At 49.8% G+C, this 21,899-nt stretch overlaps 7 protein-coding genes across 8 annotated transcripts; 5 read left to right on the forward strand and 2 right to left on the reverse strand.

Moving 5' to 3' along the window:
* Nucleotides 1–416: 416 nt before the first annotated feature.
* Nucleotides 417–8,999, forward strand: FVEG_06090 (hypothetical protein). The gene is made up of 2 exons (XM_018894348.1): nucleotides 417–585; nucleotides 740–8,999. The coding sequence occupies exon 2, from the start codon at nucleotides 4,004–4,006 to the stop codon at nucleotides 4,910–4,912; it is 909 nt and encodes a 302-aa protein (XP_018751393.1). The 5' UTR covers nucleotides 417–585; nucleotides 740–4,003; the 3' UTR covers nucleotides 4,913–8,999.
* Nucleotides 4,985–9,111, reverse strand: FVEG_06091 (structural maintenance-chromosome 2). The gene is made up of 5 exons (XM_018894349.1): nucleotides 9,034–9,111; nucleotides 8,926–8,966; nucleotides 8,757–8,877; nucleotides 5,611–8,699; nucleotides 4,985–5,556 (listed from the first exon to the last, which is right to left on the reverse strand). The coding sequence occupies exons 1-5, from the start codon at nucleotides 9,058–9,060 to the stop codon at nucleotides 5,292–5,294; spliced, it is 3,543 nt and encodes a 1,180-aa protein (XP_018751394.1). The 5' UTR covers nucleotides 9,061–9,111; the 3' UTR covers nucleotides 4,985–5,291.
* A 440-nt stretch (nucleotides 9,112–9,551) lies between these two features.
* FVEG_15803 (hypothetical protein) lies at nucleotides 9,552–14,021 on the forward strand. 2 transcript variants are annotated; one of them, XM_018904994.1, is made up of 4 exons: nucleotides 9,552–9,856; nucleotides 9,911–9,998; nucleotides 10,050–12,944; nucleotides 12,996–14,021. In XM_018904994.1, the coding sequence occupies exons 1-4, from the start codon at nucleotides 9,681–9,683 to the stop codon at nucleotides 13,611–13,613; spliced, it is 3,777 nt and encodes a 1,258-aa protein (XP_018751395.1). In that variant the 5' UTR covers nucleotides 9,552–9,680; the 3' UTR covers nucleotides 13,614–14,021. The 2 variants fall into 2 exon arrangements, with proteins under 2 accessions (XP_018751395.1, XP_018751396.1); XM_018904995.1 differs by lacking the exons at nucleotides 9,552–9,856; nucleotides 9,911–9,998 and having other exon boundaries at nucleotides 10,006–12,944.
* Nucleotides 14,022–14,611: 590 nt separating this feature from the next.
* FVEG_15804 (hypothetical protein) lies at nucleotides 14,612–15,655 on the forward strand (the record flags this gene model as incomplete). The annotated part of the gene is made up of 2 exons (XM_018904996.1): nucleotides 14,612–15,011; nucleotides 15,069–15,655. 2 exons carry the CDS (start codon nucleotides 14,612–14,614, stop codon nucleotides 15,653–15,655), a joined length of 987 nt encoding a protein of 328 aa, XP_018751397.1.
* Nucleotides 15,656–15,981: 326 nt separating this feature from the next.
* FVEG_06096 (hypothetical protein) lies at nucleotides 15,982–18,625 on the forward strand. Its single transcript, XM_018894350.1, has 2 exons — nucleotides 15,982–16,580; nucleotides 16,637–18,625. Exons 1-2 carry the CDS (start codon nucleotides 16,219–16,221, stop codon nucleotides 18,318–18,320), a joined length of 2,046 nt encoding a protein of 681 aa, XP_018751398.1. The 5' UTR covers nucleotides 15,982–16,218; the 3' UTR covers nucleotides 18,321–18,625.
* FVEG_06097 (hypothetical protein) lies at nucleotides 18,413–20,014 on the reverse strand. Its single transcript, XM_018894351.1, has 3 exons — nucleotides 19,692–20,014; nucleotides 19,404–19,629; nucleotides 18,413–19,354 (listed from the first exon to the last, which is right to left on the reverse strand). The coding sequence occupies exons 1-3, from the start codon at nucleotides 19,862–19,864 to the stop codon at nucleotides 18,707–18,709; spliced, it is 1,047 nt and encodes a 348-aa protein (XP_018751399.1). The 5' UTR covers nucleotides 19,865–20,014; the 3' UTR covers nucleotides 18,413–18,706.
* On the forward strand, nucleotides 19,866–21,646 carry FVEG_15805 (hypothetical protein). Its single transcript, XM_018904997.1, has 2 exons — nucleotides 19,866–20,863; nucleotides 20,917–21,646. Exons 1-2 carry the CDS (start codon nucleotides 20,240–20,242, stop codon nucleotides 21,616–21,618), a joined length of 1,326 nt encoding a protein of 441 aa, XP_018751400.1. The 5' UTR covers nucleotides 19,866–20,239; the 3' UTR covers nucleotides 21,619–21,646.
* The last annotated feature ends 253 nt before the right edge of the window (nucleotides 21,647–21,899 follow it).

Raw genomic sequence — 21,899 nt, forward strand, 5'->3', positions numbered from 1 at the left:
TTGATTCCCTGTTTTCAGCTCTGGCATCCTGCATCAAACCAGATCATACCATCAGAGTCTTTGGGTAACTTGCGAGGATGGTTTCCACCACTGCTATTTGGTACAACCACAGATGAGCCTCCGATGCTTCTGCTAGATGCCCTAGAGACCTGATCGAGTACTGATCGTCCTGAAACGATCTACCTACTATTGCAGGACTATGTTTTTACCATGAGACCTCCGATTACTCCGCCAGACCAGTTTCGAGACCAAAACAGCCCTGAAATGATCCAACAATTGACTATACCCTGTTGGCTCAACGCTGCATATTTTGGTACCCTCAGTGCATGAAGCTTGCAGACGTGGTGCTAAGTGATACCATGCAAGCTAGTCAGAACTAACTCTGCAAGCTCCATCTTGCACATGCAGGTTATGTATGCAGTACTATAACGCTGCATAGTCCTGTGCGATGATATTGGTGTTGCTCCTTAAGCCTCAACGCCTTGATTATCGGAGCCGGCACCGACTTTCGTCGGCGTTGACAAGCCCTGCCGTCAAGGCCCATGTGTATCTTAGCACAGACAAAACCCCTCTTATAACTAGATGGTGAGTGGTAATGGAGGAGCCCTGGTTATCATAGACCAGGAGCTTCCCGCCAAGCTAGCTTAGTTATTTTCTGGAACGTGCCAAAGCGGTCGAGCAGACTAAAACTTACTTGAACGTCGTAAACTCACATATGTCGAATACTTATATTCTTTAGGTTCCCTTTACTGTTCGAAAACACGAATACCTCGATTCAAGAAAAGGCCCGCATAATCCTAGGCAGTTTGTGCCAGAGTGCAGTGGACAGGAAACACGCCGCCAGTCTGGAGGATTACGGTGTTGGCCCTGGTCTAGCCAAACGCGACAACCAACAAACGGCCCACAAAGAATACAGCCCATTTCACTCAGCTCCCACCACTTATGCTCAAATCGTCTTGGGTCAGGTCACCGAATTTCCGCAGTACATTGATCCGCTTTGGCCGAGTTGCCAAGCATCAAGGGACATAGTATTTGATCCATCTCCTCTAACAAAGGCTACATCTTCATCATGTATCACAGGTGTTGGAAACTGGATGCAGATCGAAAAGCGTTCAAGCCCAGAAGGAGCATATGCTGGCACTCTTGGTCAGCGCGCGCTTCGGAAGATTCATATCCTTGTTCATGAGTCCTCCACTTCTCTTCAAACGTTCTCTTTCATCCTTCCTCGACAAGATGTGGACTAAAGCTGCAGTGTACTTGGATTTGATACGACCATATAGTCCGTCGGGGTAACTCTGACTGGGGCATTAGTGATTTCAAGAGCATTACTGCAAGAGTGATCTGACAGATCGAAACCAACACTATCACAGCCAGCGTCTGTAGTTGCTGATGAAGTGGGTGTAGAATCAATTGATTCACAAACGCAAGCCTTCGTCAGGATTGGACTCCAACCAAAACTAACCGACACTCCTTGGCGGTCTCCATATCTAGGGAGTAAGGGCTCTCTTACAGCTATTAGGATCTTGATAGGATGTGAGAGCTTCTATCAGAGCGAAAGATGGCTGCAGCATCGTGCGAAGTGCAATGTCCGAGAAGGAGCCAGGGTACTATCTAATACGGATCCCTGAAGTCCTTTTGTTGCTGTTGTATCGATACAACTGAGGCATAAAATCTCCACAGAGTCCACGAAAGGTCTTCACCTATGGTGTTTTACCTGTTTCAAAGCCGTTTCACGTACCGAAAAGGATCATTGAAAGAACGAAAGCTTGCGTTGGGCAAAGCTATCACAACCACAGCAAATTGGCATTGGCGGAGTTTGTCTGCATTATCGTCACCGCTAGACCGTTGAGGGGTTGCGGGGAGGGTATGGTGGAGATGGATCAGAACCGCTGCCAATATCGAGCCTCATTTTCGTTCATCCTTCAAGATTCCAGGACTTCCCTTGCAACAAGATGTGGAAATTGCAACAAGGCATGCTTTTCAGCCTGAAAGTTAATCGGTGGGGCGCGGACCCGAGTCTCCGGCTTGCTTTGTCTTCAGCATTATCCGTCAATCTGGTCCCAGGCTTTTGTGGTAGAGCAAAGTGAGATAACTATGCCTGTATGCCATGCTACCAACAGTCCCATATGGTTGTCTGAGGGAACGGTTGTGCCTCTATCTCACTACATTTCACAACTTTCTTTATGGGTATGGAGTTCCGACCTGGGCTAAGATTTACGGGCTTATGGCAGTCGTTTTAATACATACCTAAGACATGTCGTAAAGGCGTCGACGCACCTCTGACACGCTGAGACTCGATCTAGCTCAGTGAGGCCAAAATGGTATAATCAAGCAATTTCTTTTGCCAGTTACAGTTACCTGTTGATCCCTGCTTGACAGCTTCGTGACTCTTCTAGGCCAAGTACAGCATCCATTTGTGCTTACTTTTACTACGAGTCAGCGTGTCGGCACGACAGGGAAGCCAGGAATGGATGCTCTGGATGAAAGCAGAAGTATCTCCGACCAGCCTCATGGCGATCAATGCAGCGAGGATTTTCTGGTGGTCACAGCCGCCATGAGGAACACCAGGATCAGACGGGAATTGACCCACCTCTTCAACAAACTACCTGGTAACTCCGGGACTTACTTGTGATGATCAAAGACAACAACATTATGTACGCTGCTTGACAGCGCACAGTGTTGCAGTCAAAACAAAGCATGAATTCCCAGAGGAGCGCGCTTATGTTGGCCAATAAACTCGTAGAAACGAGGGCTCTTCATCAGGGTTGAGCAGAGTAATCCTCACTTCTTATTCGATACATGTACCCCAGTATAGCTGAAGTGAGACCGTTGGCAGTTGACACATTTACTGTCAAGTGTCTTTCTTGTTGGTGGCACCAAGGTTCAACGACGGTACGACCAAGACAGTCAAAGAGGGTCCCTGGCGTCGACAGGTTTTGGTGGGAAACGGCTGAACCGTTCCGCTGGTGACCCTGCTCGGTATTTCTTTCTCTCCGACCAACTCAGATCCTCCGAGGAGGCTGCAGCATTCAAGTGCTGCGAAACATTTGTCTATGGTTGGCCGACACACGTAATCCATGATCGGCGGCGCGTCGCAATTAGCATGGCATCTTTCACAGTAGTGTCTCCTCCTTCGTTATCAGATCAGGGAGGAGGTATGTCTTGTATCCTTGGAAGAACGGTACATATCACTCATGCTATGTGTACGATGATATCAAACTACATCGGATAGGCGGGACGACTAAACGCATAGCAGCTGTGCTGAACGGCTACGCATTCCGGATCCCGTGGAGAAGACGTGTTGTCAAAATGCGTCCCTAAGTTACAGGGGAACACGACCCTGTCTCTTTGCATAAAAGAGTGGATGTGATGGGTGCTTGCTTGCTAGCTTCTCACGTTTCCAACCCTACCATTCCAGTCCAGCACGAGGCAACCTGGCCTAGCAGAGTTTTATATCGCGACATCCATGGCATTGAGAGAGCTCAAGCAAGGGGATTAGTTTGAGACTCTGAATATCCCGGTCGTAATTTAAACCGGAACGATGCGATAGGTGCGCTCTGGGAGGGGTTTCCAATGAATCGGAGGCCCGTGGCCGCCGAAGGAGTACATCAGTGAGTAGTTGGAGATTCAGCATCCTGGACCTATCATGACACTTGAGGGGAAATGAAAACTCGAAACAAACCTAAATCACTAGTCGACCCTACAGTGTGGGCTCACATACGTACGTACATACACATACATACAGCAAAGGCCACCACAACTTGGCCGACAACAACAAAGATCTGCAAATACTCAGTCAAGAACAAGACCGATCAATGTCGGACTAGCACATCGACGTCCACTTCAGCCCTCAGATCCTTGGTTCCCCTCTATTGCACAGCTCGTGCAAGAGGCGCTTTGCTGTGCATGCACCTCTGAGGTTAACTCAACTCAACCCAACCTGCCAACTCAACTCAAGCCTCCCTCCCTAGTGTTTAGCGCAGTCCCCTCACCTCAACGGCAAATGACGGATTTGATCCCACGCCTGCAGGGCTATCTTACCGCTGCAGGTCGCGATTCAGCCCTCGCCCAGCGGCTGAGCAATCTGACAACTATGCTTTCAGGTATACGCATCCGTGATGGAGTGGTTGCCACTAGGCACTTTGTGTGCAACCTAGACGCCGTGTCGCTCATACTTCTCACCGTCACCCTCGTCGCTTTCCTCGTCCCCGTCTTGATCCTCTTCCCTCCCGTTCCCGTGGATTGCAGCGATGTCCTCCGGCAGACCCACTCGCGGGCCGGCGTGGCCCTCCGAGACATGGGCATCGGCCCTGGCAGATCATCCGATCGCCGGCTCCCCGGGGCAGAGTCGGAAGGGAAGGCGGCTGTTGCACACAGTCCACGTATTTTCCCTGTTCAGTCATGTCGTGGAATTGAGCTAGAGCGTGACGGTGCCTCGTTCAAGCACTTGGAGTTTGATCGCTTGTACACGCTTGCTCGACGGGACTCGGAAGTCGGTCAGAAAGATGTTTGGCAAGCCATCTCACGCGAACACTTCCCGTTGCTAGCCAACATCGAAGTCGACCTCTGGATTCCAGATCCAAACAAGACTAGTCGTCTGTTGGGCCATATTGAAGGTTCCTTTCTTGTCTTGAGATTCCCCTGGTCGGATTCAGGACTACAGGGTATTCTGCAACAAGTCACAGCCAAAATTAGCCACGGCTTGAAAGCCAGACCTGAGAAGGAATTCTTGTTGCCAGTGTCGTTCCCGAACGAGGAAGAAATTCGAGGAAGAGGTTATTCCTTCGCCGAAGTCACGATCGGCGGAGAAAATACTCTGGGACTGAACATGGATGTCGAACTTCCTGCCGAGCTGGCTCGGTATCTTGGAGCTGAACAACACATTGGGATCTTCAGGGTAGATCAACCGTAAAGCATGAGAGGTCTGGAGCAAGTTGACCAACATATCGACAAATTGAATAGTATCTATCATAATTTCTTATGTCTAGGGTATTCTGCTCCTGGAGAAAGAGTTGCCTAACATGAAACATCATTTGAGGAGGCACAAATCAGATCAATATTCACAATCATGTCACGCAATCAACCTATCTTAGGGACAATGAAGCACTTTCGAAGCAATTCATAAATTACAGGCCATGCCTTAACGTTACTAAATCAAACGGTATCACATGGTATCCCAGTGCCCAAAATACATCACACCTCCCCATCCAGCCCGACGCCTCATGTACAAAACCCGGTCTAGTCCCTGTCATACATTCATTCCAGACATTTCCCAGTTGCCGTCAACATCATTACTTCATTTCTGCTGGCGTGAGACCTTGCACCATACTGGTGCCTTCGCTGAAGCGAGTGCGGAAAATGCGGTTCGCGTTCTGGAACATGCCGTCTTTCAGACTGACGACGATGAACTGCGATCCCTTGAAGCGTGTCTTGATTAGACGACCGATGTTCTGGGTATGTGAGAGATCCAGCGCGGCATCAACTTCGTCAAGAATGTACATAGGGGCAGGCTTGAACTGGAGCAGAGCCATGATGAGAGACAGAGCAACCAGAGATCTAAAACTCAAAGCATTAGCCTTTGCATGTTAGAAATAGCCAGGGATTGCATACCTTTGTCCACCACTCAGTTCCGTCAAACTCTGCTTCCATACTTTGCCAAGACAGACCTTGACCTCAAGACCATCGCTAATAGTCTTGCCCTCGGGAGGATCGAGCTTGGCAAAGCTGCCTCCAGGAAGCAACTCGGAGAAGATGTTACCAAAGTCACCGTTGACTTTCTCCCATGTCTCGTGAAGGGCCTTCTTCTTGTAGTCATCCAAGCTGACGATCGTCTCCTCGATCTTGCGCTTGTCCCTGATGACAGTCTTGATCATGTGCTTGAGCGACACCTCCTTCTTCTCAACACTGTCGATCATGTTCATGACCTTGGGGTTGATCTTCTTCTTCATGCCCTGGAAGCGCTCAGTCAAGTTGTGTAATGTTGACTTGCACTCTCCAATGTTGTGGTTCTTGAAGTCATATGGAGTTCCGCTGCGACCAAATTTGTCCTTTTCGTCCGCAATCCAGTCGAACTCCTTCTCGAGTCGGGCGACCTTTTCGGCAGCACCTTGTTGCTCCTTATGAAACTTCTCTACAAGGTGACCAAGCTTCTGCATTTCGAGACTCTCCTCAGCAATGCGTGAGTTCTTGGAGCGAGTGGCATCTTCCAAAGCTCGAAGCTCGTCATCGAATTGATGCAGCTTGGCGCGTTCATCATCAAGCTCAGCCTGAACGGTGTCGTGCGTCTCCTGAAGTTCAGCCTTTTGCTTTGCTAGGTCTTCAATGTCCTTCTGTTGGGCCTTGATGGCGATCTCAACTTCTTGCAACTGTTCTCGAGCAGCAGATAAATCGACACCCGCTTGCTCGGCGTCAAGCTGTGCACCCTGGAGTTCCTTTTGCAGAGTCTTTACGGCGGCCGCGTTCTTACCGAGGCCAGCTCGCAGCTTATCAAGTGCCTTCTGCAGTTCGACGAGCTTGGCGTCCTTGTTGTTGTCGAAGTCATTCATATCCTTCTCAATGGTCTTAATATCGGCGGTTGCCTTAGCCTGTCGAGTCTTGGCCTCGGATATGCTCTCTTTGAGTTCTTGGATGGTTGACTTCATATTCGCCACTTCCTGAATGATGGAAGACGAAGAGTTGCCCCTGATCTGCTCCTCAGCAAGTTTGATCTCGTGGCTCTTGAGATCCAAGTCTTGCTTGATTCTGCGAGCTTGATCCAGCTTGGCCTTCTCCTTGGATATGCGGGCTTGGAGCTCTCTCAAAGCACCTTCGGCTTCGCTCAGTTGACGAGTCAGGCCGTTGAGCTTCTGGAGAAGCACCAGAACACCGCTCGAGTTTGGTGAGCTTCCGCCAGATAGTGTACCAGATGGATCGTACGCATCTCCTTCAAGAGTGATACTCCTCATGCGCACGTTCGGGTCGAACGTGACCCTCTTAGCAGTATCTGCATCAGCACAGATCAGAGTATTGCCAAAGACATACTCCATGGCTGCTGACACCTCGTGATCGTAGCCAACTAAAGACAGTGCTAGATCAACCTTGCCAGGTGCGATCTTTTGAGCCGTAGCGATGGTTTGTGCCGAAGCTTTGAAGGCAGCGATCTTATTGAGAGGAATGATAGTGACACGCTTTCGAAGCTTGCCCCTTTGTAGCAGCTGTGTACCTGTCACCTCAGTATCAACTACGACATTGTATAGGCGTCCTCCAGCGCAGATCTCCAGCGCAGTGCCGGCCTGAGTGTGCTCCTTGTCTAGAGAAAACAATTGGGCGACAAGACCCTTGACCTTAGAACGGTCAAAGTTGGGCACAGGATCCGCGTAGTTGAACTCTGTGTTGGCGACTTGACGCTTCAGCTTGTCAGATTCTTGCCTCAAATTGCGAATGGTTTGTTGCAACTCTGACTCCCTCTTGAACATCTGCTCTTCCTGACCAGGTTCGAAGCCCAAACGGCCAAGTTCTTTTTCCAACTTCTGGGCTTGTGTCTTCAGGCCTTCAAGATCGTGCAGAAGATCGGCGTTCTGCTCCTTGGCCTTTTTCGCACGAGGCTCTTCTTCCTTGATACGCTTTTCCAAATGCGCAATCTTGATCTTTGCTTGCTCTTGCTCTGTGGCTGCTGTCGTTGCACGATTCTTTGCATCTTGAAGTTGACCCTGGTAACCGTTCTCTTGGCCATCCTTGGAGGCTACACCTGTCTGCAGAGTTTGAAGAAGTTCCTCCTTAGACTCGGCGTCTTTGTTTTGCTGTTCTAGATCTTCCTTGGCGGCATCGTACCGGGCTTTTGCGTTTTCGAAAGCGGCCGTCTTCTCCTGTAGGGTGGCTTCCAACTCTGAGACGGTCTTTTCAACAGCCACTTTCTTTTCTTCTTCCTCTGCCAAGCTGGACTTCTTCAGATCGAGAATAGTGGCTAGTCGCACAAGCTCATTCGAGTGCTTCTTGGATGCCTCCTCCAGTGCTGAAGCCTTGCCTCCTTTTCGAAGCTCCTTGTCTCGTTGAGCTCGCACTTTCTTGACATCCTCCTCAAGATGAGAAATCTCACTCTTTAGTCGAGCTGCTGACTCCTCCAGATCCCGCTGCCTTTGCTTCTTTCCTTCGAGGTCTGCCGCTGATTGGCTTAGAGAGTCTTGGTAGCGCAGATAATCGTACGCAACAACCACTCGAGTCAGTCTCTCCAGGTCATTTTGAGTCTGTTGAAAGTCCAGGAAAGCACGCTTTTCAGTTCGTAGTTTCTCCAATTTGGGCTCAATCTCGTCCTTGAGAAGCTCTCGAAGCTCGACTAGCTTCGTTTCCTTCTTGGCCATTGTCTTGAGTGCCTTGTCTCGACGATCCTCGAACATTCTGGTTCCGGCAGCTTCCTCTATCATGGCCAAGATCTCTACAGCCTTCATATTGAGGACTTTGGTGATGCGACCTTGCATAATGAGGAAGTTGGGGCTGTTGATGTTGAGCTGCACCGACTGGAATAGGTTTTGGACTGTCTGTTGTTGAGCGCGGTGGCCGTTGATGAGGTACTTGGATGTTCCTCCAAGAACGATCTGTCGTGTAACACTAATATTGGCATATTCTTCGAAACCGATCGGCGACTTCTTGGTGTCTTGATTGTTGAATACGATTGTGACGCTAGCTTTTGTGACACCAGCTTGACCGCGCTTATATATCAGGTCCTGTGGTTGTCGTGAGTATGTACTGAGGGTGGTTGAATCGGCGGTGACTGGACTGACCTGGAGATTTTGCGCCCGAACCGTTGACATGTTTGTAATTCCAAGAACGAAACATATCGCATCGAGGATGTTTGACTTCCCACTGCCGTTGAGACCGGTGATCGAATTGAAACTCTCGTCCCTGCATACGTTGGTTATGGTTCCTCGAATGTTTTGATGTTAGGCCTACCAATTTGAGATCACGGTACGCACGGCATAAGACTTAAAGCCCTGTTAAAAAAAAAAAAAAAAAGTCAGAATCGATATAGCCAGAGAATAGTATGAATAAAGTACTCACGTCAATAACTATTTCAATAACCCTCATGTTGGACAAGATCGAGTCCGCGGCTTCGTTGAATCTTTTGCTATGTTTCGTCGCTCCGCATCTCAAAGGGGGAGGGGAACGCGAAAGTAAACAAGAGAGTTGCGACCGATAAGACGTTATCAGCACGTGTTGGCTGATATCATTAAACTGGCAGGGCGTTAAGAAAGGTACTTGAAGTTTAGCTTCGGCACAACGGTTATAGCCCTGTAGCTCAAGTTGAGTTGCAGTTAGTTCTGTAGAAATTATAAGCGGACATATACCTCTATAGGATGTTAATTAACTCTTTAGAGGCTACAATACTCTGTTTACATGCCTCTGTTTCATAAGAAATACATCGTCTTCGTTCACTGGCCGTGAATAGAAGCTTGAGTGAGCCCCACTTCCGAGCTGGGAAACCCATCAACGCTAGTCTGGATTCGGCATACGGGTAAACATCCCTCTTTGTTATTGAGACCTAGCTCCTCTCGCACTTCGAGTTCACAACTTTCAAACACACTAAACTTTTCGACTTCATCTCGACCTTCCAGCCCGATGAGTACGTAACCAATATCGCACGAACAATAGTTGATAAGAAACTCCAATCAATCACCTCTACACGCGCCCCGTTTTCAACCGACGCAATGGCGGCCATGCGAGGACCGCGCATTCCAACCGGCTCAGCTGCTTGGGTCGCTGATGAGCGCGCTTCTGCCCTTCAGATAGTCGATGTTGAGGTAGACGAGTTCACATACGCGGCTCACAATGAGTTCTCATGGCTCAATGAGCACATGGCCAATATCTTCAACGAGAACGAAACGTACGCGTCTTAGCCCTTGTTTTTGACGCGATGTACTGACTGGCGGCCTGGTAGAAATATCGCCGAAACCTTCAAAACACCTGGAAGACTTCGTGGCAAGACACCTCGAACAGCACGAAAATTGATCACAGAGCCAAGAGTAGTAAGCTTAGCTGCCAAATGTCCACAAATAACACATGTTAACATTTCGAAGCCCCTGTCCAATGTATTTGGGGGCACATCATCGAGCTCAGCAAACCGATTCGCGCAGCATCTTCTTCTTCAATCTCCCCAAAGAGAGCTTGTGAACCAGGCAAAGTCTTCTTCGCCTAGACGAGACGCCCCATCGCCAAGGACAGCGCCTCCTACCTCGGACGGACCAGTCGAAGACGCGCCAGAACAGCCTTCAGATGACGCCCAAGCCATTCACTCGGACCAGGACGCCCACATGACACTTGAAGAAGCATCGGAACCAGTCCCAACAGCCAAATCTCAACCGGCAACGCAAGGCGATTCTGGCTATTTCGGAAGTCAAGATGTCAACCCTCCCAGTTTTGATCCTCTGGAGGACGAAGATACCTCGAATATTGACCTTGTGGCCTTGGATGAAGCCATTGCTTTCCCTCAGCCTAGCCCCTCGCGGACGTCTCTTGCCAAGGACCCTATCAAGACTTCTTCGCCGATCAAGACACAACAAGCGATAACTGACGTTGAGATGGAAGAGGCTCAGGCCGAGCCCCAGGAGGACGAGAACGCTATTCAGGATGATGCACAGTCTCAATCTGATCGCCACAGTCCTAGTCCCGTCCGCCCAGGCTTCCGCAACAGCTTGCAGTTCCCTTCTCTCCCTGCTCGTGAGCCTCTCACAGCAGGTAAGAGTATTGGTGCCAGAGCTTCTCGAACAAGTCATGTCGATCCTAAGAGGACGAGTTACTTAGGGAGAAACACGAGAGGGAAAAGCCTGGCTAGTCACGCAGAACAGAGTGCCTCAGACGAGTCGGATCAGGACGAGATGGACGTTGATGATTTCCCCACAGTGCCACAGCAGCCTAAGAACGCTGAGGAGCTCGCTATCCACCACAACAAGACGTACACGCAGATGCTACAGGACCGAATTAGTGTACTCGGTAAATCGCAGCCAAATGGAAGTCGACCCTCGAAGTCAATTCACAGCGTTACCAACTCTCAGCAGCCACAAACTGTATCTCAAGGAGTACCTGAACCTAAATCATCATCGCCCAAGAAGCTGGAGACCACAACAACTCCAGGTGCTTTCCCCGAAGACGATGACGACTGGATTGTCCCTCCCACTACACAGCAGCCTGTCACTGCACCTACACCCACAAGACCGTCACTTTCTAAGAGCCGAACTGCCGATATTATGGAAGGAATCCATGGCAAGCAGACTCTTGGATCCTTTGACCTGGATGAAGCCCGCGACAGTATCCGATCACCAGCTCGTGCCAACAAGCCTCAGCGACCGGCATACCTTGGACACTCCAAGTCTGTATCGGTACCTGCTGTTCCACTTATCCCAGCTTCGGATCCAGAGGAGGGAAGCCCATTGAAGAAGACGATATCATCCACGAATGCTTCTGTAAGACCAGCCACTGCTGTTGCACCTTCTTCCTCCTCACCCTCCAAGTCTCCTACGAGGCTCTTCCGTGACAGTCCTCTGAAGCATCTAAAGAACAAGATGTCATCCATTCTCAGCACTTCCAAGGGTTTGATCGCCAGCAGTGCAGCTCTGAGCGCCGAAGGAAAATCATCCCTGCTCTCGCCATCTCGAGCTCACCTAGGAACATTCCCTGACCCTTCTTTGGATTCAATCGTCCCCAAGACAAGCATTGATTCCCATCGAAGTGGCGATACTGCTACCGATCAGCAGTCAACTGCACCTCGACCGGTTGCTAGACGCACAAGAGCTTCAGTGGAACGTGAGAAGGAGGAGAAGCGAAGGGAGAAAGAGGCTAGAGTCCAAGCCGAGCAGATGGAGAAATTGGAGAAGGAGCGCGAAAAGGAAAGGGAAAAGGCCAGAGTTTTCAGCAAAGAGCAGGAGAAGCTCGCCAATATGGAAAAGCAGGTCGCTACCAGGAAAGAGGTTGAAACACCTGCTCCCAAGGCTACACCTAAGCCAACCCGGACCAGCCCGCGAAGGGCAAAGCCTCAGGAGGAAACGGAGGCCAAGGCCGCTGACCAGGAGTTTGATATGGGCGATGCACCTGCTTTGCTACCCCCTCCTTCTGCTCACAGATCTGCTGTTCCGGGACAACTGTCTCGGCCCAAGGAGATGAGGCGAATTGCGAAGCCAGGCCGAGAGCCAGCTACAAAGACAAAGGCGGCACCTACTGTTCACATCAAGGTCAACACTGGCTCACAATTACATCCTGGCAACTCTGTGGCTAGTGGGTATCAGGACTTCGGTGCTTCAACAAGCTCTCAACCTCCTCAAACAATCAGCAAGGCAAGCAAGGCCTCTACACAGCCCAAGCAATCCGCACCAAACTTTGGTGCTTCTACCGGATCAAATGGGCGGCCTAGAGCTCTCGATTTGGCTGCACAGAAGAAGGCCAAGATTGAGCGCGATCGCGCAGCGTTGAAAGACGACAAGAAGAAGCAAGAAGCCATCCGTCGCCAAGAGGAAGAACGACAAAAGCGTGAGAAGAATGCTCAGCGCCAAGCAGCTCAAGACCGACTGGCAATCATTGAGAAAGCCAAGAAGACCCCTGCGCCACCCCCAGCTGTTCGGTCACAGCCAAATGGTCCACCTCAGTACAGTCTACAACAGGACAAGCCTGCCTTGGTACAGCGGGAGGGGCCACCTCGTCCTCCTTCTCGTATGAACTCTGGCATCTTCAGATCACAAGATGACATGGGACGGCCAGTCAATGCTAACTTGACAAATGGTTCTAAATCTGGCCCGAAGAGGCCTCTTCGAGATGCTAATGAGGATGGGCCTTCAAGACCACCACCTGCACGTGGGCCCCAGTACCAGGCAAAGGATGCCAAGCGCCGTCGAACGAGCGATGACTACGCTGATGAGCTTGATATGGAGCAGCCTCCTAATATCAAGGGACCTCCAGTCCGTCCATCCAGCGCTCTTAAGAGGGTGAGCAATCAAAGCGTTTCTTGTATTCCAACAAAGGTTAATAAGTACCAGGATCTGCAGACGAAGACTCTTACGAGTGGCTATGTTTCACAGGCTAGTGCACAGAACCTGTTCAAGACTGGCGTTCCTCAAAGTCAAATGAAGGGAGGCAACCCTATGGACATGGCTCAGATTCACAAAGGAACTATTCCTTTCGCCCCGAACCCCAACCCCGCGGGACCTTCTTACAAGACACCTGGACGTCCTGGTCCTGTCAATGGAATGAAGTCTGCAGCCAAGTCTATACCAAGATCATCACCGCGATTCCAGAATGGCGAGGCCATTGAGCTTCCTGAGATCCAGACAGACGATGAAGATGAGGACGACGATGAACCTCAAGCGGGCACGGTCGCAGCATGGGCTAACTCCCCATACATTCGGGATGCCCTCTTTAGACAGGAAGATATCGACCCTGCGTCAATTTTCGGACCTCCTGCGCCCTTGAACATGGAGGAGGTCTTTGACAAGAGCAAAGACAGACACCACAAGTTCCGCGCCCGAACATCCAGTGCCAACTGGAGCGGCACAGATCGTCTTACTGAAGAGGACATCCGAAAGAACCTGGCTGCCAGAGACAAGCTCAGACGTGAGGGAGGCTGGTCTTACGAACTGAGCAAAGACATGATGTAATGGCATATGCATATGATACGGATACTTGATGAAGTCGATTAATTGGGTGTTCAGAGGGATTAAGCTTAAGAAGCGGCAGCACGGCTACGTTAATGAAAGGGAAAAAAAGGGAGCGATTGATTGACTCTGGTCGAGTTTATTGGCATATGGGCATCGGATGCAGCAGATTGAGCGCATTTGTGATAGATGAGATTGCATTTTGACAATGGTTGGTTGGTTGGTTTCTGGATTGGCGCATGGCGAAATGGAATAGGGTGTCTATCAAGGCTACCGAGGAAGAAAGAGATGAACGAGCCTTTAGTCAAGCAAGACGTATAATATCGCATGCATGGAATACATTGTTGGGGCGTTTGCAAATTGAATTATCCGAATGAGAATCATTATTCGTTTATTATGGCTCCGAGGAAGTGTCCGATTGCTTGTAATGATGAATGCTCATGGATATGTACATACTGCGGTGTTGGTAGTGAGAGTTATAGATAGTATGTACCTAGCTTACCAACCTCTCAAGGGAAAACAGAGTTGACTTTTTGCTCATGATAATTCTCCACCAAGAAACGAGACGTTATTGGAAGATCAACCTTATCTGCAGATGCTAAAAGCCATGGTCTCAACAAATCTTTAGTTAACCGTTTTCACATGTCAGAAGCATAAGCACGACGGAATAGTTAGGACCCAGTAAAAAATGATAAGGAACTGTACGCGAGGCGAGGCGAGACCTCGTGCAAGATTCTATTTGATGCGGGTGTTTCATGATATGGCATTTGCTCTTCTCTTTTTCCTTCGGCCTTTCTCATCTGATGGTTTTGTCTTGAGGTCTTTATGAGGAGGTCCCTTTACTTTAAAGTCAGACCATACTGCCACATTCACATCATGACTGATTAGACCCAAACCTCACTTCATCACCGAGGTAACTTGACCGTTGACGACATTCTGTTGTTCTCTCACTTCCACTCTCCCGATACCTCATCCATCCTTTAGCCTGCAGCTCCTGAAACATGGCGTCTCATCTCAGATCATTTGCGCCATCTCTGGACGAGATCAAGGTCGATCAAATCACCGAAAGCAGGATCTTCAACGTCGTCTCCATGCTTCCAAACTCACTCCCCGGGCCAATTAGTTTCCTCAGACGGAGTATCAGTTTTCACACTCTACGTCCTGGTGTGACGATATCTGGGTCACAAGCAAAACCTCGGCCTCTTTCAGAAGCTGATGTCTCGGCTACAATGGCCCAGCCACTCCAGACGGACATGGTAAAGCACTCGGGTAGATTTGTAGAGTCACGAGACTTGAACCCTCAGCCGATGAGTCGAGTCCTTTATTCGGAAGCACCAGAGGATGAACCCAGTTATGCGAGCGGCGTCTGGCGTGCATTGGGAAATTTGCACGGCAGGGTAAGTAACTCAAAGGACTAACTTGTAAGAAATAGTGTTGTATGCTGACATGGCCCAATAGGAACGAATCTCGTCAACATCTCTATAGATGGAGGCAAAGCTGCTGTAGCAGATGAAGATGTTGCGTTTGAGCGGAAAGCCTTTGTTGACGGAGTGACATATCTTCTCAAAGCTCTTCCACAGGAACTTGATGAAGGCGAACTCAGGAGAATTCAATGCGCATTGCCAGAGCAAGTCAACTTGTCTGATATGGCTCTAACTCGAGCAGAACCGGGCTCACAGCGCGTTCGCCCCAGTCAACCCCGTTCAATCATCCATCGCGGAGTCCAAATGACAGTCGTCAACCTCATCTTCTTCCTTAGCTTCCTAATGCCATATCTGCTATTGCTCGTTAGATGCGCAGCTCGACTGGAGCGCAAGTACAAGATCTCCGAGAAGGTCGTCGGTCACGGCGTGGACTTGGTCAACTCAATTGGCAAGCAAAGTGCTTCGCTGACTGAAGCAATCGGGCAGATGAACGATGGTAAAGTTGCTCAGGCTCTATTGGAAGTGTTTGTTTGGACCGTTGATGGTGTAACTCAGGGTATCTCGGATGGACTCGGGGAGGGTCTTTCGATGGTGGGGTCGAAACCAAAGATGAGTGGCTAGAGCCTAGAAGCTGCTGGAGGGGACTTGCATCAGAGGGAGTTATCATTGGGGAGTTAGAAATAGAGAAAGAAGAGTGATCATTGGTCAGTGGAGTTTTGTTTTGATACTGGCATTTACATAGCATAAGGTAATGGAAATTGCATACATACACTCTCTACAGTTCATACCTAGGTACTCGGGGATTTTGTTCCATCTTCATCTTCAATACTGAGCTAGTGGCAATGCTCCAGGACCCTTACAGGCCTTTTCGCCTCTAGCCCGGTGCTGACCTCCAGTGGTGCACGTGACAGATCAGGGATCTAACCCAATCAGGGTAGAGCCTCGCTACCAATTAGACGATAAGATAAGGTACCTAGCGCTGTAAAAATTTCATTTTTCCCAAGAGTAGCGGCGCGCGACCCTTGGACGCCCGCCAATCTTCATCCAAACCTAACCTTCTCTCATATCATCATCCTCTTTTCTTCTCCTCCTCCTCCTCCAATTCTTGCTTCTGGGTTTGTAGTTTCCATCAATCGCAGAACAGGAATCTCAGCGCCAATTCTTGTTCCTAATACCCCAGCATCATGTTTCGATCCAGCCTTAGGCGCTGTGCCACTCAGGCCAGATCCGCCGCTACAGCTGCCCTCCTCACACAGACCCGAACTGCTTTGCCTGCTGTTCGCCGTCAGGTTTTGACAAGCCGCTCTTCTATCGCTGCCATCAGCCGAATTGCTTCCATCACACGCGCCTACAGCACCGAGGCTACAGCTGAGCAGAATGAGTCCGAGTCTATTCCTTCAGCTGAAGCTGAGCCTGAAGTTCGCTTCGCCGATCTCCAGGGCATTCACCCCAACCTTCTCAAGCCCATCATCGAAGACATGAAATACGATACCATGACACCTGTCCAGGCCAAGACTATTCAGCCTGCCCTCAAGGGTACTGACATGTGAGTTCTTTTTACATGAAGACGAAAATATTGTACATTGGCTAACATTTAATCAGCGTTGCTCAAGCCAAGACTGGTACCGGAAAGACTATTGCATTCCTTCTTCCTCTCCTGCAAAGAATGATTGAGGAGGACAGCACACTCGCCGACAGATCCGCTAGACGTCAAGCCCGATCCGATGATATCCGTGGAATTATTCTCTCTCCCACACGAGAGCTGGCCGAGCAAATCGCCGCTGAGGCTCGCCGATTGGTTTCACACACTGGTCTCGTCGTTCAGTGTGCTGTTGGTGGCACTGACAAGCGCAGCATGCTTCACCAGACTCGACGAAATGGTTGCCATCTTCTTGTTGCTACTCCTGGTCGTCTGAACGATCTTCTCCAGGACACCAGCAGTGGCATTGATGCCCCCAACCTGGCTGCTCTGGTCTTGGATGAGGCCGACCGAATGCTCGATGTCGGCTTCGAGAGAGAGCTCAACGAAATCATCAAGTGCCTTCCCAAACCCGAAGAGAAGGTTCGCCAGACCATGCTCGTTTCCGCCACAATCCCCGACAGTGTCATCCGCCTGGCCCGCAACATGGTCAGAGCCAACGACTTCGAGTTTGTCCAGACCATCCCCGAGAATGAGTCTCTTACCCACGACAAGGTTCCTCAGCATATCGTTCCCGTCTCCGGTTGGTCTCAGGTCTTCCCCACCCTTTTTGAGCTTCTGGAGCGTGAAGATGCAACGATCAGGAAAACCCCTGGTGCCATGCCTTTAAAGGCTATTGTCTACTTCAACACCACTGCTTTGGTTGAGCTGGCTGGCGAGCTGTTCTACCAGCAACGCCAGAATGCCAAGAACGACGGCACCCCTTATTTCTCTTCCTATGTCATGCAGTCAAAGCTGAATCAACAACAACGCCAACGAGCTGCCGACAGATTCCGCGAGGCTAGATCCGGTGTTCTTCTTTCTTCCGATGTCACAGCTAGAGGAATGGATTTCCCTAATGTCACACACGTTATCCAGATCGATACTCCCCGGGAACGTGAGTCTTACATTCACCGACTTGGACGAACTGGCCGACAGAACAAGGAGGGCCAAGGCTGGTTGATCATCCCCAACTCTTCCGTCCGTAACGCTCGAAAGATGCTTCAGGGTCTCCCCATTCAGCAGAACAGCTCTCTCAGCAGTGCTGAGACTGACGTGGCAGGAGGTGAGACTACTCCTCACCACGAGAAGACCAAGGCGCTCTTTGGTACTCTTCCTCGTTCACTTCTCGCTACAGCCTATATGTCCATGTTCGGCATGGCTACTAACAAGCATGAGATGGCCGAAGAGGTCAACGAATGGACACGTCTTGGCTGGGGATGGGAAAAGCCCCCGTCTGTTTCCTCCATGTGGGCTCAGAAGCTGGGATTAGCCAATACGCCAGGCATGCAAATTTCGGATGGCCAGCGATTTGGCGATCGATCTGGTGGACGGTTCGGTGATCGATCCGGTGGATTTTCAAGCCGAGAAAGCGATGATCCCTTTGATTCCATGGCAAGCAATGCTCGCCGGGATGACTTTGGACGTGGTAGATCTGGCGGTTTTGGCCGCGGAGGCTCAGGCGGTGGTCGCTCAGGAGGCTTTGGCGGTAGCCGCTCAGGAGGATACGGTGGCAACCGTTCAGGAGGCTACGGTGGTGGCCGCGGTGACCGAAGCTCTGGTGGTGGCCGCTCAGGAGGCTATGGCGGAGGACGCTCTTCATTCTAAGTGATGAAAGGCACTCCGTGAAAATGGCGAAAATGTAATAACAAGACCAGATACCTATGACGGATGGGATGTGTATGACTTGTACTTCAATTGGGCATTTTTGTATTTTATACTAGTGTAAGATATGGGAAAAGGGGTTTGGTTTATAGACATGTCTGCAGGCGTCACTGGGTATTCTCCACGACAACTCTACTTAAGAAATGACGATAATCTCAATGACCATCCTGCTATGTGGTACTCGGGCTTAGTGAATGTGGTTATTTGACCAGCTAGCAGATTTGCATATTGATGAATTCAACCCATGGAATACATTCCAACGCCTGTTACACCAAATGTAGTCGTAGATACGCTTACTCCAATCAACGCCAAACTAACAATGCTTAACATCATGGTATTCGTTGGCCCATCAACATATTGGCGTCCCACAATAACACTCTCTCATCCCAGCCCACAGAAGCTACCCAACCGCCCATACCAAAAAGACACCAGTCTACTCCCGTGACAAACTCCGTATGACGATTCATAATTCCCATTTGACTTCCTATTGCCGGTCCCAATGCTGGAACTTGCTGCTGACTTGAGCCGTCATTCCATAGCCGAACTGTCATGTCGTAACTGGCACTTATGAGAGTGTCGCTCGAATGGGGACTCCACGATAGACGTCGCACAGCATATTCATGGCCTTGCATGATAGACATCGGACCTCCGTTAGGGTTCCGTATGTCAAAGGTGCGTAGTACTCTGTCTACGCCACCTGTGGCTATCACCGTGTCCCGGTACTTATTCCAATCGTGAGTAAGAATCTCGGCAGGCGCAGAAGCCCCGGGTGACGGTTGCGGCCCAGAAGCGTGGACCGGTATCGTCGCCGTGAGGTGATACTTTGCCGAAGATGGCGTTCGGAGGTCGAAGATTCGGAGGTGGGAGTCGGACGAGACGGCGGATATCAAGGCGGGGTTGGAGGGGCAGAACGATGTGCTGTAAGTACAGTTTCCGATGGGCAGCGTCTTTATCGAGTGATTTCGCGTTGGCGACCACTATCAAGTGTTAGACCATAGTTTACGTATAGGTGATTGGTTGGCGTACAATCTTGACTGTGCCGTCCCAGGAACTCGATATGAAAGTATCCTTGGTTATAGGGTTCCAACAGACGGAGAAGGTTTCTCGCTTATGTTCATGAAAGTTCATAACCGGAAAATCGTCAATTCCCAAGTCAAATAATTTCAACGACCCATCGCCACAGGCAACAATCAACTGGTTCTCGTTAATCTCGGACCAAGCCAAGTCGTACAGCGCATCGTTTGTATCGAAACTGCGTCGGCGGAATTAGCTTCTAGTAACACTCCACAAGTCCAGCAACGGGACATCGCATACGTTTTCTCAACTTGTACACCCTGCGCCGTCAGAGCGAGCGCAAATACCCGACCATTGCCCACAATGCCAAAGTTGGCAGACGTCGCAACGGCAATTCGCGAGTCGTAGTACGGGGAATACTTGACAGCGTAGGGATTGTACCCTTGGGTTCGGAATTCAAGCATTGCAGCCATTGCGCTGAAAATTGGTCTTGAGAGACCGCGCGCATGTGTTAGCTGTGGTATTATGGTAGAGCAAAGAAAGCTACGGTGGACAATGGGTTTGGGCTTGTTTGGGATCGTATAGCTTCCCCTCGAAGCTATACTGACATGTGCCTCGGTTTCGGTAATCTCACAAGCCCGCGGGGCACAAGTGTCGCGTTTATGTGGCTAACCGGGTCATGCGTCATCTGCGGGGGTATGTGATAACCGGAGTCATTCCAGTCACGTGGTTTCGTGTCTCAGCTTTTCGGAACTTTCGCGATATCGTGTCACCAACCGCCCCTCATCACGTCTCCCAAACTGCGAAATGCTGGTGCATCTGCCAGAGAGCACTTTCAGTTACAGCGCATGACTTTTAATATTGGATATACGGGGATAAGACTAGGTATGAAAGCTTTTTTGACTCGTCCCAAGCGGAAATCATCTCCAGAGCTCCAAAAGGAAGTCGCAGAACCAGAAGAGTCAACCGAAGTCAAGTTGGTTTTATTATCGTCTTTGCATCCTCACCTTGATCAGGAAACTCTACTAGACATCTTACTAGCGCATGATGGTTCCGTTTCTGAGGCATCGGCGTCCCTTAAAGTCCAGGCCCCGGTGAAGAAGGGCACTCGAGTTATCGGATACCAGCAGTCCTTGAAGCAATTTGCAACCCCAAGTGACTCGACATCCTTGGATACTACACCAAAAAAGAAGAAATTAAGGTCAAAAGCCGGAAGTACATTGCACTTATATGATCCGGAAGACGTGGCTGAACATACTCCATGCACGATTATACACAACTTCTTACCACCTGAAGAAGCCAACGAATTACTGCAAGAACTACTTGAAGAATCAAAATCTTTCGAGAAGATCACTTTCCAACTATTTGAGAACGTAGTATCAAGTCCCCACACGTCAAGCTTCTATGTCGAGAGCTACGACGAGATCGAGCGCCAGAAAACAGAGTACCACTACAACGGTGGTCGACTTACGGTAAATCTTCAAGTGATCGCTTCTGCTCTCAGTCTTTGATTAATCATATGCAGGACGTCCGACGCATTACGCCTCAGCTTATCAAGGTCAAACCAAAAGTCCAAGAAGCTGTCAATTCCGAGATTCAGAAACGAATCAAGACTCGATACCCTGGCGGGAAAAAGTTGAAATATCAATCCCCCAACCCCTGGGTTCCAAACTCAGCATTTGTCAATGCATATACCGGCCCACAACAGAATGTCGGCTGGCATAGCGACCATCTCACATATCTTGGACCTCGCGCCGTCATCGGGTCGATTTCACTAGGGGTTGCTCGCGAATTTCGTGTCAGGCGCGTGATTCCTAGAGACAGCGATACGAAAACGGTTCAAGAGCAAGATGCAGAAGGTCAAATATCAATACATCTTCCACACAACTCTCTTCTCGTGATGCATGCCGAGATGCAAGAAGAGTGGAAGCATAGCGTCGCCCCGGCATTGTCTATAGATCCGCATCCTATCTCTGGCACAACTCGTATCAACATTACATACCGAGACTACAAGGCAAACCTACATCCAAGGTCTACACCAAAGTGTCGATGTGGGCTGCCGTGTGTCTTAAGAGCTGTGACGAAGAAGAAGGAGAATTTTGGGAAATACTTTTGGATGTGTTATGCTAATTCTCCCGGACAGGAAAACTGCGGGTTCTTTCAGTGGGCTGAGTTTGATGATGATGGGAATCCCCTGTTTAGAAAAGTAGCTGGCACTAAGACTTAGGGAATCTATAAAAACGTTTTCAAGCCAGTTCTCGTCTTTTCCCGTAACTCTTGTATAAGTCTGATGTAATGGCGCCCTTTTGATACTTACTTCTCTAACTGAGGACACCCTATCCTCCCAGGTGCTCTTCAGATATTGGCCACCAGTATAACAGCGTGATGCACCACTGCGTTCGGCATAGAATTGGCCCTTTCGTTACAAGTTGATCAAACATAGGGGGCCTCAAGACACAGATCAGTGTTTGCCACAACAACCACACCAAATGGCATGCGGAAGAATGT

Source organism: Fusarium verticillioides, chromosome 2, assembly GCF_000149555.1.
Source record: "Fusarium verticillioides 7600 chromosome 2, whole genome shotgun sequence".
Taxonomy (NCBI): domain Eukaryota; kingdom Fungi; phylum Ascomycota; class Sordariomycetes; order Hypocreales; family Nectriaceae; genus Fusarium; species Fusarium verticillioides.